The sequence below is a fragment of the Phalacrocorax aristotelis genome, chromosome 1, assembly GCF_949628215.1.
Source record: "Phalacrocorax aristotelis chromosome 1, bGulAri2.1, whole genome shotgun sequence".
Classification (NCBI taxonomy): Eukaryota; Metazoa; Chordata; class Aves; order Suliformes; family Phalacrocoracidae; genus Phalacrocorax; species Phalacrocorax aristotelis.
In genome coordinates, this window is record NC_134276.1 from 81,325,561 (window position 1) to 81,346,728 (window position 21,168).

The 21,168-nt window shown below is 41.0% G+C and overlaps 1 protein-coding gene across 4 annotated transcripts in view; it reads left to right on the plus strand.

The window, feature by feature from the left end:
• Nucleotides 1-21,168, plus strand: part of SHROOM2 (shroom family member 2) — a 124,992-nt gene that overhangs the window by 70,107 nt on the left and 33,717 nt on the right. Inside the window, exons 3-5 of one of the 4 annotated variants that reach the window (XM_075095136.1) lie at nucleotides 9,553-9,657; nucleotides 11,926-12,057; nucleotides 16,617-19,254. In XM_075095136.1, coding sequence (XP_074951237.1) covers nucleotides 9,553-9,657; nucleotides 11,926-12,057; nucleotides 16,617-19,254 — 2,875 coding nt within the window. The remainder of the gene's footprint in view (nucleotides 1-9,552; nucleotides 9,658-11,925; nucleotides 12,058-16,616; nucleotides 19,255-21,168) is intronic. The other 3 variants (XM_075095110.1, XM_075095118.1, XM_075095127.1) reach the window with 3 other exon arrangements.

Here is a 21,168-nt window from a genome sequence, read left to right on the forward strand (position 1 = left end):
CTTCTCCACCTGAAACTTGAGCCGCCTCTGGGAGGTAAGGAGGGAGAGGTTACCTCAGATGATGATTGTGCAACTATAACCACCTTATGCCTGGGGCTTCCAACACGTTAAGGCAGCTGAGTTTTCATGCCCAAATTATGAGCTCTGTAATATGCCAAAACTCTAATGTCTGTTTTGATCTGGAAATAGTTACTATGACGATAAAAATCCTGTTTTAAAAGCAATGCTATATATCTCGGTGATTTACAGTTGCATGGCTATCTCCAAATATCACAATCAGTGGAAGCACTATAAATTTTTATGTACACTTGTATGTGTAGTCCAGAAGGGGCTCCTCCAGAACAGGGTTTTGTTTTCTTCCTTCTCCCGCGCTCCTTTGCACAGCAGTTCTTAATTTCAAATCTCTGTTGTCCTTCTGAGGCTGAGATGCCTCGAGGGAAAGTTTCTGCATAAAAAGCTTATTAAGTTCTTTATTAATGTACAAAATGTTGAAATTTTTTCTATAAGTATGGAGTATGAGATTAAGCATTGAATTTATCTTTTTCTCCGCTATGGCTATGCTGGAACAAATGGGTCCTGGATGTTGTGTGATGTTACCAGTATTTATTTGAAAGATTACTTGAGAATCCCAAGTTTTGTTGAGGATAGGCTGAGAAGCAATATTTGAATACTTAACAAATGCAAGTTCTTAAATAGATGAGCAAAAAGACTTCATGTGGGCATGTTTGATTTGGTCCTCCATATTCTAATGCTTTTTCTGGTTAAAAAGGACTATAGCGTTGGTAACGGAGACCTGTGGTATTCTTCGCAAGATTTATTTCATTAAATGCCGTTCCTGCAGTGCATCTGCTTTAGCCATTCCTTTTTGTGAACAATTTTGATACATAATGTATCATCGAGGTTGCATTATTCTCTGCATTTCTATGCCACCATTACCAGCAGGGTTTCAACAGAGGTTTAGAAAAGGCTTTTGGGTAGGGAGGACTTCATTGCGCTACAAGTTTGTCATTCTGTATGAATTCCCTTACTGGTCCTGTTGGCTGGTATTATTTTCAGTATTCCTTCTCTTAGATTTTGCTGAACCCAAGTAATTTCTGCTGCTGTGTTGGAGGGGTGGTGGTGCTATGGCACTTGAAAAGGTTTCATGTGGGAAAGCCGGAATTTGACTGGTGCTCTGACATAGAAATAGTTGGAGGGTTGAGTTAGAATATTGATGTAGAAGTTCAAGAAATGGGGAACTGCGTTGTGCCTGCTTAGCACTGTCTTGCAACATCAGGATGTCAATACCTCCTTTTTAGTGAGGTGGTGATCTTGATGTTACAGCTTCAGAATGGACAGGAGGGGATAGTAGTCATTCCCTGAAGAAAACAGAAGGTGATTGTGGCCAGTTTACACTGGTTTTATATTAGGAATAAGAAGGTTCGTTATTAGGTAGTGCTGCATCTTCTAGCTTCTGCATTTTAGAAGTTGGATAAATGATTCCCACATTAAGGAAGGAGAGGTTTAATTTTTATGCATGGGAATTTATAGTTCTGGTATTATGAATGCAGAGGTGTTGAGAATAAGATTTTTATAGAGCTCAAGAGGTTTGCAGACTGGAGAAAACTCAATTGTCAGCATGGGGTATGTCAGGAGTAAATCAGATCTGGGTGGACTAGGGCAGAGGCAGCCAAGAGAATCAGAGATTTCTCTGAGAAGAGTATTTTGTTTGTTGATCTTGTCTATGTGCTTCTGAAATGTCCTGTGGATTCTGATGGAACAAAAGGCAGATCCTTGTCTTCCTGTGTTTTCTTCGTTCATGTTGAAGGTCAGTCAATACACACATCCACACACGGTGGGAGGTGGTGTGTTTCAGCCCCAGTTGGCAACTAAACATCACTCAGCCGCTCACTCACTCCCCCCACCCCTGTGGGATGGGGAAGAGAATCGGAAGAGGAAAAGCAAGAAAACTCATGGGTTGAGATAAGAACAGCTTAATAATTAAAACCAAAGAGTAATAGTAATAATGGTGGTAATAATAATGATAATATAATAAAAAGGAAAATAATGAGAGAGAAAAATGAACGCGCACACACCCACCCACCACCCCCACCCCTCAAAAAAAAAAAAAAAAGGGGGGGGGGAACCCCTGTAAGCAATTTAACTGCTCACCACCCACTGACCAACACTGCTGGTCCCTGAGCTGCAATCACTGCCTGCCCCTGGCCCACTCACTCCAGTTAATATACTGGGCATGACATCATATGATATGGAATACCCCTTTGGCCAGTTTGGCTCAGCTGTCCTGGCTGTGCCCCCCCCCCCCTTCCCCCGGCTTCTTGTGCACCCGGCAGAGCACGGGGAGCTGGAAAAGTCCTTGACTAGTGTAAGCACTACCCAGCAACAACTAAAACCTCAGTGTGTTATCAACATTATTTTCATGGTAAGTCCAAAGCACAGCACTATGCCAGCTGCAGTGAAGAAAATTAACCCTATCTCAGCTAAAACCGTGACGGGGGTATATATTTTTCTTTTTAGGCATACTGTTTTGATTATTCCTAGCTCATAGATGATGTGGGGGGTTTGCACATAGATTTGTCGAAATTTTGTAGGTTTTGGAAGGTTCAGCTCTGAAGCCTAATTTGAATTCAGGCCTGCAAATAAATTGTCCCTAAACTGGATTTTGAAAGCAGTTTATCTAAACCATTAAGTAATTCTTACCAGAGATTGATAGAGCTCTTAAATCTTGAAGTCTGGCTGGCTGCTGAGGTGAAAACGCAGGTGGGAAAAGACTGTGTAGGAACGGGCCCACAAAGGAAGTGTTAGTTTGCCATGTTCTTGGAGAGGGGAAGGTAGGAATAGCCAACCCCAAACTGGTTTGGGACAGGGGCTGCAGAGAGGAAAGGATGCAGAGACAGAGGCAAGGACAGCACTCCAGCGGGAATCACACTGGTGACTCTATCCAGGGATTTGGCCGAGCTGAGGAAAGAGCTGCCAGCGCAGGTGAGGATGTGAAAACTTGTTGCAAGGAGCTTCTGTAATAGCTAGGGATTAGGAATCAGGTGGGCTGCTGTTAGACCAGGTTTGTTCATTGCTTCATGGTTATTCAGTTGTTAACAGCTTTCTATTGTTAAGACACATTTTTCTTCAACTATGTGTTTTTAATACATTTTAATCAGAAAAGATAATAGTTTACTATTTGGTAAGTTAGAGGGATTCACAAAGTTGATTGAGCGCCCAACTTTCATTTGTTTTTTTCTCCTCATTGAAATCATTTAAACTTTGAAGAGAGTTGAGTATGCTAGGGCAGCGTAGATTTGTCTTAGGATGACAAGGCTGCTAATGACTTTTTTTTGCGTTAAATTTTTATTCTTTATTTTTAATTTCTATACATGGGTTTTAGTGTTGCTTGAGACTATCAACTGTTCTCTCTCTCAACTGTTCATCTTCTGCAGTTTGTGTGCCTGTGCATATTATGTGCAGAGCCTTGGATGTCTGTTTTTTTTTGCCTGTGACTAACCCAGCTGTCACTGGACAAGGGGACGCAGGCAGTGGGGCTCAGCTGTCTGAGGTCAGTGAAGAGTTTTTTCATGTACCAGGCTGATCAGTTTTCACCCCATTGCAGTGAAGTATGTCACAGGGGATTTTCCCAAAAGAATAGATGCTAATACACAAGGAGAGGTGGTTCTGACAACAGATGGGGTGCATGCTGCTGTTAATGGAGAGAAGCAGTCTTGAAACAAAAACTCTGGTAGGGCTTGAGTGTTGCCGGTAGTAATTTGAATTTGTATATGTCGGCCCTCCTGTGTTTATTTTGGAAAACAGTGCACAGCTGGCAAACTAACAGTAATGTTGCTGTTGACAATTTCTGATATTAAGAGCTTCACCTTTAAATTCACTTTCCTAGGCTGTTGAGCTGGCACACTAGTTTTTTAAATCTTGTATAAGCAACATTTGATCAATTATGAGGTGAAAGCATTTCCATTTAACCTTCTGCAGATACCTAATATGACAACCTTCAACAAATTTTAATCCCAAATACAGTTCCCTTCAGGCTTTTTTTTTTTTTTAAATTCAGGGAGTAAGTGTGAAAGAGAGGGGATGGTGTGTGGTGGTGTTATAAAGTTCACTATAGATCAGTGATACCATCATTATAGATCAGTGAGATCTCAGATACTGCAGGTGTAAAAGGCATTGCCTTAAAATACTTAACCGTGATCATATTTACCAGTAGTTTTTCAGGTTTGTTGCTCACCATGAACAGACATTTTACACATTTCAAGTTTAATCTCTATAAAAGTGAGGGTATGATGTCTTCACACAGTTAACTTAAAATTTCAAGTCCTGATGCTTCTGCCTGAGCTAGGAAGGCCCCCTGTTTGTTGGCTTTTGAGAGGGGTTTGTTCAGTCTGTGGCTCACCCAAACAAAGCCTAAATTTACTGTCTGTCTTTGGAAGGACATTTAAGGCTCTCCTGGGTAGATGATGAGAATGCTGGCATAGAGCGTACTTTAGAAAAAGCATTCAAATCACTTCTGCCTAAGCTCAGGACAGCAGGAAGTTGGGGCATCCGAGGCTGAATCTGAGTGAAAGGCAGTAGGACACCCTTCCAAAAAGGGAACAAAGTGATTCAGGCTGTGATTCTCTAAAAAGAATAAGAGAGAAAATCAGAAGTGGACGGTGGGTCAGGTTTTAGCAGGGCTTAGGTCTATTGGGAATAACAAAACCCATTGGTTGAAGTGCAAAACCATCAACCTGGACAGAGAAGCTGCGGGCATATTTTGAGTTTTGAAAAACTTAAAAAATGACTTTGTGTATACGTATAGATGTGAGTGCGTGTATAACTTTTTTGAATCATTGTATTGGTTATGAATGACAGTGAAGGTTTACTTCAAAATATATTGTGGGTGTTTTTTAATTTGGGGGGGATCCTTTAATATGGGATTGTTGCATGAAAATTTTTAGGGAGTTTTCTGTGGTTTCCTTCCTTCTCATATTCTTTTGCACAGAAACACCATCCCCCCCTTCCTTTCTCCAATTTCAAAGAAAATGAGGAAGAAATAAAGTGGAAGAGTAACTGTGTTCCGGGAAGGTGTTCAACCTCAATTTTTGGATGCTTTGTCCAGCTTTTAAAATCACTTTTTTACCCATTGTTTGGGTTTCTGTTACAACCAAAGATATAGACAGGTATGTTGGGAGGCAGGACAACACTGAGAATGGCAAGGGGAAAGGAGGAGGGGATTTTATTGTACTTAACCTAAAGCTTCTTTATGGAATTGATACAACTGTTTGAGCCTAGATTAGGATAACTCACGGCTGTATTGAATTATTGAGAGCGACACAAGAAGCTGTTCACATCCCTTATATAGCTTTGCTGCTGGACCTTCATCTTTTGCCAGATTTTAGGTACCTCATTCCTGTATTACCCTGGCAGACAGATCTGCCAGTGGTGACTAACATAACATGAAGTAATTTGAATTCTATGAATATAGTTGCCTGAGAGAGAAAACACCTAATGTCTTTGTCTGCGGAGGGTGATGACTCCTTCAGTACTCTACAGAAAGGAATGTTGTTTATTTGAAGAGGGGCTGAGAAGAAAGAGAAAGATATTTTGGCCAAGTAAGTGTTCATTCAAAAGAATACTTGATTTGTTCAGATAGCAATTTTATCTTTTTTTCTTTTTAGAAGAAAAAAACCCATCCCGTTCTAGTTGTGAGCTCCCAGGTTAGGTAGTTGGGTGAGATCTTCACAATCTGAAGGCAAAAATATATTTAACTATTTTTGTTATTTCTTACTATTAGAGGCCCCTGTGGGTAACTGCAGCTTCATGGTGGTTTTCAGCTTTACACCACCACCCCCACCCCAAGGGTTCAGAAGACTAAAAATAACTGAATAATGTTTTTCATGAACTGAATAAGGGATTTGGTAGTTTATTTACAGTGGCTTTTTGGATACCCATTTAACTGCATTATATGTTGCTCTTCTAGTGTATTTTAATCCATTGACCACAAGATTGGTGAACTGGGATAAAAAAGAAAAAGACGTGGCTTGGAAGGATGTTTTTTTTTTCTCCCAGCACATACAGATATATAAAATTCATTAACAAAATGTTGGTATGTCTGGCTGGGTGTATGCATGTATTTTAAAGGAGGTGAGGTGAGAAAGCTGGAAACTATGAAGTCATTTGGGATTTATAAGGGGACGAGCAAGGACATCTGTGCTGTCACTACAAATTCCTGAAATTTCTCTATGTGGAGTAAAAAACAATCGATGAGTGTCTTGCTGAGGAGATCCCAAAGTCTCAACTTGTCGTAGTTACTTGCCTGGCTGGCGCAGGGCAACGCTGTAACTAGCCATCTTAACGATGTATGAGAGGATTTTTTAATCACAGCTCAAACAACTGCCACATGATGCAGTTTATTTGGCTTTGAAACACCCCGAGGGCACCTTGTGAGACGAACCATTCTGTACATGCAGTGTCCAAGCGTGCTTCTTGTTTGAGAATGCCAACAACTTGTGCATTTGACCTTTAAGCACGTGTAGGTTTCCATTTTATCTCAGTGCTGCAGCCTTTCTGCATTTCCTTAGCATTGCATCTTGGCATGCAGGCAGGGCAGTCTTGTAGCTGGAATTGGGACAAATGCCTGGTTATAGGCAGGGGTTAAAATAACAAAGCATTTCGGACATCCTGCTGCAACTGTCAAAATGTGAACTTGGGCTATATTATAAACACGAAGTGTTGGAGAGAGGCTTTGCTTCACTACTGAAAGTCTGAGTTGCACCTTGGTGAACAGAGAGAAGTCTTTTATATGGATAGCTGCTGTTTGATATATCTACATTGGCTGGTTCCCAAATTCTGGGGCTTGCAGGGAAGTTGTACCCTGAAACCTGGGGACTATACAGCAAAACAGTGATCGGCAGCTTTGCAAATGAAAAAGTGCTGCAGAAACTAAAGCGACTGAAAACTGAATACTTTATTTTAAAGAATCTTTAATATAATCACTACACCAGTTTTAACTCGGAGAGTTAGTGGTGACAGTGTGTAGCAGTTCCTTGTGGATTCAGCTCAGTTCTGATGGAGGCTGCTGGCTCGCCCTTCCTTTTAAATTAGAAAAATGGGGAATTCTTGTCTAAACCCAGGCTTTATTTCCTGGTGCAGCTGATACAGATGAACAGCAGGAAGCATCGTGTTCACAAGGACTGGCATCAAATGCCCACTTCTCCTTAGATGTGCCGTCGGGGAGCCCTGACTGTAAAATAATTACTACGGATTTGGAGCAGTGCTGTGAATCGTGCAGCCTGAGGGCTGCAGCTGCCAGAAGAAAAAAAAAGTCCTGTCAGGCACTGGGTTTCAGGGTCACAGGAGAAGAGTGTGCCGCTTCAGTGTACTGAGGAAGGGCTAATTATCATGAGAAATAACAATTAAAAAGCCGAATAGGAGAACCGAAGTCGAGTTCTGTTTGTTTTTCAGAGTAGGGGCCTTCATCGTGCAGAGCGCAGGGAGCCGCCAGGGGGCGGTGGGGGCGGCAGGCGGCGGGGGCGGGGTGGGCCTGGCCCGCCAGGGGGCGGGGCCGGGGTATTTTCTGGCGGGTCCTTCCAGGTGGTCGCAGGCAACATGGTACCGCGTGCTTACGTGGAGATTTAACAATCTCCTTATGGCAGTTTTTTGCTGCCCTTGTTAGTGTAGGTGGAACCTGGCAGTGAGGGGCTTTGGCTTTTTGTGAACTGGAAAAGAGTTTCAGGTTCCCTCCCTGCCCCAGATGAGCTCAGCTATTCTGAAGAATTATTTAGATATAATGTGAAAAGCAATCATACGGATCGGTAAATTGCGGGCAGCATAAGGGCATGAAAGAACAGAAGGTAGCCTTTAAAAAGGAAAGTGCCTGGGCAGCCCTGGTTAACATGCCCCATCAGTATGACTCTTTGTTAGTTTTCACATTTCCAAAGTTTTACCTGAAAAATCCCTGTAGGAACTGTGTGTTGTCTCGTTCTTGAGATGGGTGTATTGAGAGTGTCTTTGTGTGGGTACGTCAGCGCTGCTGGTACTAAAACCACTCCTTTGAGCTAAAGAGAAGGGCCAGTAATGAGAAGAATGACAGCCAGTTTTCTCTGTCAGGAATACTGTACAGCCTCTGTCATGTGTAGCTGCTGCCACTTGCAGTGGAAGACTTGCAGCCTTACGCTTATGTGTGAGTCAGCAGTCAGGCCTTCCGTCTTTGTTGATTCAGCAGAGGGCTGGAACGAAACATTAATAGGCAAATAAATCATAGCGATTGCTTTCCTGGATGAAGGCCCCAGGAACTGCCTGTCCTCCTTTTGCTTTGGGGGACAAATGGAAAAGGCTGTGTGGTAGGGTTACAACAAGGATGCTCTTTGGTAGATTGGAATAAAACAGAAATTCCACTGGGGGGGAATATATGCCTCTTGTATCTGCTAGCCTTTTATCTGAACACAACCTACAGAAATCCAGAATGTGTCTGAAAACAGAGGAAACAGCTCATATTCCTTGATATTTTTGTCATGTGCTGAGGTAGTTTGGTGACTTTGATTAATTTCCTGTCTACTTTTAGTTTTTAAGATATTTTTCTGACTTTTGTTGTTGGTTACAGATAAATCTGCTTGTCTATTTTAATTATTTTTCTCTCTTGGTCAAGGAAGTATGTTTCCTCCACACCCCTGTCAACCTCCTTAGTATTGCTGCAGCAATCTAAGCCAGTATCTCTAATCCGTATAGCCTGTGAAATTCAGAATGTCTTTTGTAATGACTTCCAAGCAGTAACTCTAAAAGGACAGATTTATTGTGAAAAACTGGATTGGAAAGGTTGTTTTATTGCTAAAGTATTTGCGCTCACATGTCATCGAGACCACTATGTAACAGATTGCTTATAGTCAATAGAAATTGTTTTTTTCCCTTTGTGTCATATCTTCAAAGCTTATCAGCATTTTCCTTCCAGTAGCTTTTGTAAAAGCAGTGGTAGAAGGACGTTCTCAGTGAAATGCTTTTATTAATGCTTCTATTAATGCTAGAGGTTTTCTGGGTTGTAGGTTCAGATGATCTCATTCTGTCACTCAGAATTAATACAGAGGTATTACATTAGAATATAAATGCTCAGCTTCCAGCATCTTTAGTTGCCTGCAAAATATTCCTGTTTTGAGTCTTTTAATCTTTTCTTTCCAGCCCTTCTATCTGCTTGTGCTGAGTTTTGGAATCAACAATCATGCTGTTCCCCATTTATTGTTAGAAAAATTAGTGTCTTGAAGTGCAGGAAATAGTAAATGTAATTAAATGGTGAGAATCCAGCCGAAAACATTGTTGACTATACACAGTAAATTGACCTTTAGTCATGTTGTGGACTTCAGCGAAAGCAGGTGTCTGTGTGATTCCACCCTCCAGATATCCTACCAGTATTTTTAGGCTGTTCAGACTATTATGTCTAAAAGAAAGAACCTCTCAAAAATACATGTGTGTCCACAAATACAAAAAACGAAACAGAACTTGTAAATTCTTGTCCACCTGGCTTGTCTCACATCCCAACTCAGTCCAGTCTGTTCCTCCCCTTGCTTGGCTGCTCAGGAAGATGAAAGTGGTGGTGGATATTGTAGCACAGAAAATGCCATCTGAAAATGATGTTAATGTGGCGAGAAACTATCTTATGAAGATCTTGAGATGTTCTATGAGGTACAGTACTGACTTTACAAGTGCATCCCTTCTGTTCATTCCCAGTGATTGAATTCCTCTACCACTTGCCAAACCCATAGCAAACTGTTGCAGTTCTCTTTCCCAACCTTCGTTTCCTCATGCTCCAAACATTGCTTGTATTTTCTAGCCTTGTCTTTCCTTAGTGGTGCATCATAGAAAAGTAATTGTCTCATCATAGATAAACCTTTTTGCTGAATTTGCCTAGGAGGACTATTGAATTTGCCTAAATTGGTATTAGTGGTTTGCTGAGCTGGTATCAATACTATCAGAGGTGAGCTGTTGGGGGAGAAAAAACCCTTCGATGTTTTGTGCAGGTGAACAGGGCAATGATTTTTTTTTTTTCTTCTCCATACCTGAACACAGGCCTGGGCCTCTTGGTGTACACGAGGACTGTCTGGAGCCCAGCATCGTGTAGCTGAGCAGAATCTTTTGCACATGTTTGCACTGAGAGTATTTGGGTTCCTCCACTGACTCTCTGAATTTTATATTCTACCAAGAAAGAAGAACATAGTGATGCTCTGGTTAACTGTTTTCTCTTTTGTCATGCTGGGAAGAGTAGGCTTTTGTTTATGGAAACAATTACTTCTTTTTTTTTAGTGACAGTAATGATGCTACACTTCTTAGTGAAATTACAGATTCCCTGTAGAATTATTATTCTCCTTTTGTAGTCCTGCATGCAGAGTTTGGAAAGGCAATTCGTCATTGAATTCATCAGATCTTCCTGAATGTACTGCAAAAAGCCATGTACTAAAATTTGACCTGTTCTGAAGACACTGTGTTTATAATGAGCTTTAGTTTTGTTCTCTAAATTCAATGGCTAATCCAAATTTATAAAAAGGGGGAATGATAAAAAAAAAAACCCTGCCTTTAGAGTTCAAGCTGGAAATAGGGAACGCTTTCTTAGCTTAGCAAATTACTTTGTGACTTAGACAAATTTCTTAACCTTGCAGTAATAAAATTCATAAATACAGAACTGAAATATATAAGTGCATTACAGAAGCCCTCAAGAGCTAAGGTCCTGTAAGCCTTTGCTTCAGACTGTGGCTTGGAAGCATGGGATTTGTTTCACCTTAAACCTCGTCTAAATTTTAAATTACACTTCCCTCAAGATGAGCCAAAGAGAAGGGCAGGATGAATTACCTTCAGTAAGTGCCTGCTTCATTCCTGGGCGACTGAGAGGGTCTAGGCAAATGGCCCGTGCTCAGCATCTGCTCACTGAAACAGAAGTAGCTGAATTCCACCCAGAAGGCTTATTTAACAATGGGGAAAAAGGATGCACTTATTTTGTGAATGCCAAGAGGTGTTACAAACAGCAAGTCCTTGAAAGGAAGGGCAAGCTGTTTTTACTAATTCCTGAGCAGAAGGAAGGAGCAGAGGAGTGCAGAGCAGTTCTGCAGAAAGCTTTGGAAGGTACAAAGCTCTAACAACTTACTGTTGTACTTCTAAGAAGGGATCTGTTCGGTTACATTACCGTGTACATTTGGAGGTGATATTCAAGTAGACGTTTGGGGACTTTGAATTGCTGAACTATTTTTGAGGTGTATTCTTTAAAAACAAAATAAAACAAACAGGAGATAAAAAAAAAAAAAAAGCCACTGCATACATTTTGTTCCAAACATTTCAAGAGCTGAAGTGGAACGTGGCTGGAGTTAAAATTATTAGTTATCTCACTCTTACTAACTTGTATGAAACAAAGTATATGGCTTTACTCCTTCCTGTCATTAACTTTTTTCTTCCCACCTCCTCCCATAAGCTCATACCTACAATAAAACCTTGCCAAAGCCCTACTGTACTGTTGACATGTTGTAAGAGAGTCATAAGTCTCAGTGGTAGCTTTAACTGTTAAAGGTCTGGATATGTGTCAGGTACTTCAAAATTTGCTTGGCTGTCTCTGCCTCTCATAAAAACCACCCCACTCCCAAAATAAATAAAAGTAAATAACAACACAAAAAACAAAAAATCAACCAACCAAACAAACAAAAAAAACCCAACCAAAAGAAAGAAAACCAAGCACAGACCTTGGAGAGTATTGACATTTCACTGCATCTCAAGCATTTTAAAGGAATGTTAGTGTCTTTTCAAAACTGGCATGCATGTAGCAAGTTGTCTCATTTGCTGTCATTTAAAGTCATTTTGCCTCTTTCCTATCTGTATAGCATTTGACTACTGCCCTGGTAGATTTTTTGCTGCACGTCTTCTTACTCAACTGTTTGCATTGAACTAGTACACTGTCTCTCTCGTTTTCAGAAGAAATGACCTAGCCTGCAGGCCTCACTCCTGGCACGCAACCAAATTTACAGAAAGTCAACCTGAGACAGCCACGTCACACCTTTCCTCGGCCAATGCGTGCGCCTCCTGGCACTCGCGCTATCATGCAAGGTGAGTCTCTGTTTAAGTTACACATATTAAGCTCCAGCAGTGAGACAATAATAATGTAGGTCATGACATTGAGTGTTTTTTAAAACCACAAATGCAGAATGATTGTATTGTGCCTCTTTAGTATTGCCTGTCCTTTCAATGCTTGAAGGGGGAGCATGGGAAGTTTGACATATGGATGAGTGGATTTCAGAAACAATATGAAATATGTGCGTGTGACCAAAAGGTAAGAAACTGGCTTTAATGACACTCAAAGTTGTGTTTCTTGCTCTGCGTTTCCTTTCAGTGTCCACTGGTAAAATCCTAAACCTTTGTAAGCAAAGAGAAACCATCACAATTAACATACTTAAAATGAAATAGTAAAGCAAGAAGAAATTGAAAAATACTATTAAAGAGCCTTTTCCTAAAGGGAGGATGCAGAACATTTTTCTGTTGGACTTCTAAGGTGTTTTTTAAGGTTTTGTCAGTTAAACTGTCTTTCTGTAATCTGATCTTCCCTACAGCTGAGCTCTTGCTTGTGTGGAGAGGTAATAAGACCAATGATTTTCAGTCCCTGTTTAAAGCACCTTAATATTTGTTAGGTCTCATCCAGCAGTAGGGGAGAAAGGCTGGCACCCATGCTGTTTCAGCTGCAAAACTTTAAACTTTTAGGTAATGCCTGTTTGTGTCTGGTTACATGTTCTTGTTTGTTTCCTGCGCATGGGTGACATTCTTAAGCATGTTCACAAGGGGTTTTCTTTTTGGTTTTGTTTTTTCTTTTGATAATTTTTTCTTCTCAGTTCCCATTGGGCCATAGTTACACTGAGCATTAAAGAAAGTCTAGTACGCAATCCCAGTTTGGAAAGTAGGCATGTGTTTTCTGTACTTACTGCTGTACATTTTCTGTTATTACTTCTTGATGCTAAATTATTGTGGTAGTTAAAACAGAAGAACATTCATACTTTCAGATTTTATTTTATTTTTCATGTCATTTTTACAACCATTTTTACATCGTTTGTTTTCCTTAGAAGCTCCCTACTGTTTTTAAAATAACTTGCTATCTGCTCTTAAATAAAGTATGAATGTTAACATTTAGACAGAAAGGCTTTTTAATTCATTTTGTAATACTTCATTAGCAGAAGTTTTAGCACATTGTATTTCTCAAATCCTTGATTGTAATTGCTGTTGTCTTACACTGATTTAGAGAGTTTGTATTTAAATTTCATGTAGATGGGCTGAATTAGATTTGTAGAATTAGATTTATAGATTTGAAGACAGTAAAAGTCCTTGTACATAGAAACAACACTCAAATTCTAAAAACTTCATAGAGTTCCTGGTTGCAATGCTAACTCAACAGGATTTCTACTTTCGGTCTCCTGAGTCTTCTGACAGAGCTGTAAATCAATATATGTTCCCTGTTCTTCCTGATGGTTGTCCTTGTACCTTGTGAAACTAAAATATTACAAGACACGTGTCTCAAAATGTGATTTGACAGGAGATGGATGAATCACAGTATTTTAAAAAGCAAAAATATTGTTTCAAGGCAATATTGAAATGAGCTTTGGTCAGGAAATTGTGGGTGTAAAGGAAAAGGGGGAGGGGAATGGAGCAATCCTCTCTCCCCACGTATCAGAAATAGCAGCAACTGCTGGTAGGCATAAATGTTAATAAAAGGGCAAATTCTGCTTTCTCAGATGCTGCTGAAAGATGTAGTGGCTTTAGCACAGGCTAGTACCAGGGTTCCGAGGGCACTGCCATCCTTGACCCCTTGACTGCCTGTGCGTGAAGCTAGAGGAAGACAGACAGACCAGAAGAGGCTGTACCAGTGTAGACTGGAGAGAGGGCAGTTCTGAAGCCCAGCTATCCACGTCTACCACTAAATGTGGGTTTTTTTGTCATGTGACTTTCATTCAGAAACTGTAAGCTATCTTGGGAGCACTAGGTCAGGTCTAGGTGGCCCTCTACAGAAGGCTAGAGAGTTAGACCATATAAGCTTTTGGTGCCTTAATTTCCCCTTCTTCTGCTGTCTTTTTCACAGTTCATACCTTAACAACGTGGATTCAGACTTTTTTCCTAGCCCACCCTGGGCTAAGAGTGAGTGCACTTTTCTGGGAGCTGTGGATATAAACTACCTTAAGCTGCTGAAAGTTTAGGCCCTGCATTTTTTTCCAGTAGGATATATTGTAATAGTATAATACCTTTTTTTTTTTTCTTCTGTGCCCATGGCCCTGGGTGTGTAGTTGAAACCAATATCATCATCTACTTCGTTCTGGCCTTGCAGGTGTTGGTGTGAGGCAAGTATGCTTTGAGAAGGCTGCTTAAACTGAGGTCTTAGGTCAACTAGGGTCAGGTACATCTGGTCTGTGATCCCACGTGGTCTGATTTGCTGAGATATTGTCACTTCTGGGGGGGCCCAGAAGCAGAAACTCAAGCCCCAGGGTTGGGGAGGTGCTTATTGGCCAAAGTGGCCAAATATGGTGTTTGTAGATTATTCCTGGACTTTACCTGCAAGACGTCGACCAGCAGTGTAGGTGCTTTTATGAATCCACTCTGAAAAAGCCACTGAGAGATAGATATCCTGGGATGCCTCATCCTGGCAGAGAAATGGCTTATAGACTCTTCCATGTCAGGTTTCATGGGAGGGTTGCCCTTCAGTGAAGGACCACAGGAGGTCATGCTTTGCAGTAATGCGCCATCAGAAACTTTTCTGTCCTTTCTTTGAAGCTTTTGCTGCATGTGCTGGATTTCTATTAGGCATTTTCTAGAAGGGCTTTGACCTCTTATGCTAATGATCTCTGTTTCATGTTTGATACCAGCAGATCTACCTGAGACTTGTAAATTGTAAATTGAGGCTTTCCTGTACAAGTGGCATCTTTATTTTAATCGATGCCAAGTGTCTCCATAGTGCTGAAGAGGGTAAAATATCAGCAATTCATAGCAATATCTGGTTTACATTCTTCATTAATAAAGGAGATCCTAATAATGACCAAGACACTTTTCACATGAACCACAGTACCTGCCTAAGAAGACAATTAATACCTTTCTTAGTATTCAGCAAAACATTTTAAAATGCTGAAAATAGAAGAATGAAAGAACAAAAAACCCACAAGATGAGGCCAATGCTAGTGTATCTTGTTAATAAAATGCTTTTAGAAAATAAGCACAAGGTATACCTTTTCTTACTTCACATAAATTGCTTTTGACCGTGTTGTATAAAAAAAGTTACACAGGCTGTAGTAATAGAGGGGGGAAAAAAAGCAATTCTTATGTTAATACTGAATTCCAGAGAGCTGTTTAGTTGACCTTTGCTATATTTTTAACAGAAAAAAAAGATCTATATCACTCTTTGTGGTTTTTATGTGGACTAATCTAATTTCATTGCTAGCTTTCATGGGTTTCTTTACTGTACAAGATTTGATAGATGCTTCAGATAATTATAGCTACAGGGAAGTGGAATGATTCTGGGATTTCTACCAAGGGGCTTTGCATGCAAGGGCAAGAACTTGAATTTGATATATAAAAGCAGGGGCTGCCAGTGAAGTTCAAACAGGGAGATGCATTGAGAATAACTGGAAAGACTTACCATCTCAGCATCAGTGCATTGGATTGACAGGAGGCGGGTGCTGTGAAAGATACAAAAGAGGAGAAAGAAAGCAAACAAAACTGATTGGGTAGGAAAACAACAGAAGCAGCAAGATTTTGAAACAGTGTCCTAGGCAAATGATCCAGAGAAAGTACAGTGTCTAAATGATGTTTTCATAGAAGAAGGAGTGTCGGAGAGGAACTGGTGGCAGTGAGGACTCTTGAAGGAAGGTCAGAAGTTTAGTTTTGGCCTTGCAGAGCTTACGTTGCTCTGGCATCTCCTCCTGACTTTCTCCTGTTAGTGTTTTGCGGAACTGGGTGGAATTGAATGGCATTGTTGTAAGGGTGTACACTGGAGAGTGGTTTGAAACCATATTGGCAAGGTGCATGTAGAGGCTCAGAAGTAAAATGGTGGCATTTGAGGCAAATGTTTTTAGTGAACCTCCATTTAGAAATTAATATTTTAAATGAATGAGTAGGTTTGGATAAGCAGGACAAGGGATTAACTTTATGGGGTGAAGAAGTTTAGAGTGAGATTGAACATGATGAACATCATGAGATGAACAGGGAAGTAAGTGAGTTTAATAGCTGGAAGAATCAGGGTGCCTGGAAAATAAGTTGGTGTTTGACCTGGGAAAGAGGGAGCTAACTGAGCTCAAACTAAATTTGTCTAAAAGTAAAGTCAGCAAAAACAATGATTTGCAGAGGGAGAGGGGAGCCTTCAAGGAGACAAATGTTTATTTACCTATTGGTAAACTCAAAGAGAGGTTGAGTTAGTTATTAAGGTTTCAAGCTTTGAATCAGTGGCAGAGTATAAAGATATAAAGCCCTAACTTTGTGTTCAAACTTCCGATTTTATTAGATTGTTTTTCCTGAGTAACTGTTACGTAGATGGATCTTAACCATTATTAGTACAATTGGTGGCTATATATATTTGTAATTACATGGCATTTTTGACTGGTATATTTATGCTGAGGCTTTTTGTTTATTTCCTACTGTAGTTGTTCTTCTCATGACCTGTCAAACTCATGGGATCAGTCAAGTCTACATCGCGCTTCTGACCAATTCAGCTCTTTGGGAAGTATGGACAGCTGGGACCACACTCCACAAGTAGCCCAGTATGGAAGACTTTCTTCTGCAAGGTCTAATAGTAGCATTGATCATCTAGGGAGCCAGAGTAAGCGGGATTCAGCCTATGGGTCTTTCTCCACAAGTTCTAGTACCCCTGACCACACTCTATCCAATGCAGATACTTCCTCAACAGAGAACATGCTATACAAAGTAGGCCACTGGGAGACTGCTAAGCATGGAAACAAGTCTGGCCAGTTCTTGAATGACAACAGTGGAATAGAGGACAAACCTGGGTATTTGCCAACTCCCATCCAATATGAGAACAACAAAAGTCTTAGAATAGAGGAGCAGGTTGATGGCAAGCTCACTAGCTCTGGAAGATCCAGTTTTGGACCTGTCTGGTATGTTCCTGATAAGAAGAAGTCTTCATCTCCTCCCCCACCACCTCCACCTCTTCGTAGTGACAGCTTTGCTGCTACCAAAGGCCATGAGAAAGCCCATGGCCCTGTGTACTCAGAGGCTGCCAGCCCACAGCACTTTACAGCCCTGAACCGGTCTCAGCCCAGGAGTGACTGGAACTTGGAAACTGTGGAGCAGCAGCGGTGGCCCTCCAGAGCATGTGACAGGAGGGTCAGCAGCTCAAATTATAAATGTGATCTCAGTTCAGAACACACTTTTTCTTCAACTGGTGAAAGGTACAATAGTAATACAGGAACTGTGAACAAACTGCAATCATCCTTGTCCAGCACTGATGTTCGGTTTGCACAGCCTACTTACAGTTACCACCACCAGCACCAGTACAGTGATGAAAGCACTTTTTTTAACAATGCAAGAATCTTAGCTGCGCCTAAAGATCAGCAACATTATCTGTCCTGTAGTGGCATTCAGGAGTTACCTACAGATCATTTTCATGGCTACAGTCCAAACCAAGCCAGTCTGCTCAACAATTCCTCTTCTTCGAACAGTGCTGCTGAACAGAAGGTGGACAACACTGGACAGAGTCGCTATTATTGTGTGACAGCAAAACAGCCTGCTCAGGGAAGCTCTAAGCCACTACAACTCAAGGATGACAGCTGGAAACCTGCAGTGGGGACTGATGCATTGCTTGGACCTCATGAAAATCCTGCGGTTGTCACAATGGTCCAAAAACCAAAATACTATCTACCTCAACTATCTGTTGAATCTTCGCTGAAAGGGTGTGAGAACAGTAGTCATTACCCAGTGGACAGAGACGGGGATGCTAGGAGTGCTGTACTAGAAGAAGCTCAAAAACCCAATCATACTGAAAAGTCTGGACAAAATAAAACCTTTGAGAGCAGCTCTGAGGAAAGTGAAACTAGGTACGGTCAACAGGAGTATGTAAAGGGCTGTGTCCTTACCACTGAAAACAGATCTGCTCAGAAAGATTTTAGGTGGGGGAAAGATGAGAGTAGCAAGATTTCTCCACAGAAGACCCCAATGTTGCACTCTCTAGCTCAGGAAGGGAAAAAACAGTCTGACAACAGCCCAGAAGCAGTAACAGAGCGACAGGCCCCATTTGACACTCACTTGTCTAAACAGGCACGAAGGAGTGATCGTTTTGCAACAACCCTGAGAAATGAGATCCAAATGAGAAGAGCGAAGCTGCAGAAAAGTAGAAGCACTGCTACATTAGTAGGGTCATCTGAAACAGAGGATTGCAATGAGACCTGGAAGCCAGATTCAGCAGAAAATGTCACCGCCTCCCCAGACACTAACTTTACCAGCACCTACAAAGATCACCTCAAGGAAGCACAGGCCAGGGTTCTGCGGGCGACGTCCTTCAAACGGCGGGACTTAGAGCCCAGCCCTGCTGAATATCTCCCCAGGTCACCCAAGCAGAAAACTGGTAGTTACAACTCTTCATTATTGGCTTTCATTTCTGAAGATGTGTCTGGATTCCTCGAGGCTACACAAGCTAAACCGAACCCTACAGGGAGTGGCAGTCATCACGTTTCTCGCATCGGAGCCAGGAAGAGGTTCACAACAGAGCAAAAACTGAAGTCTTACTCTGAACCGGAGAAGATAAATGAGGTGGGGATGTCAGAGGATGAGTGCCGTGCTTGCTGCCGTCCAAACACATCTGAAGAAGCCCTGGGCTCATTTGCAGACAGGTGGAAATTTTTTGAAGAAACAAGTAAGCCTGCATATAGGAAATCTGCACAGAAACCAGCTCCCCACGGTCTATCTGAGAGGCCAGATAGGAAGGCTCACAGTGGACAAGAGGGAGAGGAGTTATGGTATGAGAGAAGAGGTCGGGCAGCCTCTATTGGACTTGAAACTGCACATGCTTCAAAAGATAACGTCCACCATAGTAGCAGCAATAAGGCTGCTGATAGGATTGTGAAATCTGAACAGCCACAGCGCCTGGGAACCTTTGCAGAGTATCAGGCATCATGGAAGGAGCAGCGGAAGCCGATAGAGCCAAGATGCTCAGGAAGGTACCACTCAGCCGATAATATCCTTGACGCAGGCCATGAACAACATGAGAAACCCCAGTACACACATGAGAGGTCTAGATCATCCCCTTCTACTGATTTCTACAAACAGGTACAAGGTTTTTTTCCATGTTATTCTTTATATTGCCTGAGATGAGGGGGCAGGAGAGTGGTCGAGGGGGAAAGAAATAATTTTTATGAAAATTTCTAGTTTAGAAACACAAAGTAGTATGGTGTTTGGCTTTTGTCAGTAAGGGAATAATTGTTATAGGTAGCTCTCAAGTGAAATTAAGAAGATCAAAGTTTGTATTGCACAGGAATTGAGTGTAGCAAAGAGCAACTGGATCAAGTAATTCCTTGTGTGTTGTAGCCACATGGAAGAAAACAACCCAGTTCATTTGATAATATCCTCCTCTTTACAGCAGAGGTATAGGAGGATCAAAGCAATCTTTACCCAGAGTTATTTCTTCATTGGTGTGGCTGCCTTTTCCTTTTAAGGCTTTTAGTTCTCTTAAACTATGAAGAAAAATGTTCCAAGGGAGAATAATGTCTGCGTTTCTCCAATTTTGTTAATGGTCTAACAATTTTCTGTGGATTTCCTCTTTTCTTCTGAACTTCCATGATGCAAAAGGTACATAGGACAAAACTTCTGCCTAAGAAAGTTTAGAGATTAAAAATATGCCTGCTAATGTTAAAGCTACACTACAGCAACAAATGAAACTGCTTAGTGTTTTATGTCAGTTTGCTTGATTTAAGAGGTATACGTTTATTCCTTAGAGAGATGCCAAATATCTGTTCAACTTGCAAGTAAATATTAAGTTAATTTTTAACTGAGCAGGGCCAGGGAATGGGTGGCAGGTGGCAGAGGAAGTAAACAGAGAAACCAAGTCTCTTGAGTTCTCTCTTTAAAAGGTGTTGTTCAAGCTGCTACAAGATGGCCTGATATATATAAGGACTCACAGTGTGTTCAACCTATGTTGAACTTCATCTTTTGCAAGAAAAGAACTGAGGCAATGTAGTTCTACAGTATTTTTTCCTCTTGGTAAAAACATTGCATACATACACATCCAGACAGCACCTCTGTGTGAGTGTACATACAGGGAGTAGAATGAGAATAGCTGAAAAAGAAACAAAATATGTTGATCTGTAAAAGTTGTGAATTCTGTTTCTTCAAGTTTTTTTGTGTCTTTAAGTTTTGCAAAAGTTATTTTTGAACTCTACGTGCAGACTTAGATATGCAGATAATTTACTAGGGTAGAGATTCCAAGCACTGGAAATATTCACCTGGAAGTTATTTTGAAAATTAAATTAACTAAATTATTAAATAATTGCCTACCCAGCAGAAAAATCAGCATATAATCTATTCCATGTATGCATTTCTGGTTTATTAGTCAGTGCCTTTAAGTTCAGTATAGGCCTCCTGGGGCAAAAAGCAGACACCTGTTTAGGCACCTGGAAAATATGGTGATAAGCACGTTGAAGATGCTTATAACAGACTGAAGTAAATAAAGATGTTCTTTCACATATATGATTCAGATTATTCCAGTGCTAATGCGCAATTAAATTTCCTGTAGGTTCAGTGTTTGTAATGCAAAGCTATGCTTTGGGTGTGGTTGTTTGAAGATAGTGAGATAATAAAATTCTGGAACAGAGATGTTGTGTGTTTTACTGAGAAACTGAAGTACACACTCAGGGATTCAAAAGCTGGTGCGTACTTGCCTCTTCTAAAATGCGAGCAACTCTACTGTAACTTCTTTGCTGCTTTTTTTTTTTTTTTCTTTGTCTTTGCCAAATGGAAGTTGCGATGGTTTATATAAATGTTAAGCTCTTCTGTAGATCAGCAAAGTCGAGCACAGCCAGGTCGGTAGTGCTGCGCAAGAGGTCACATAGCATACTGTACCACTTAAAACCAAACAAGCTTAAGACATGCTATGCTGTTGACTTCATGTATATTCAAACAGAGCAAACCCACAAATAAGAGGTTCCATAATCATAGATTTTTTGGCAGTCTGAAACATGATGACTT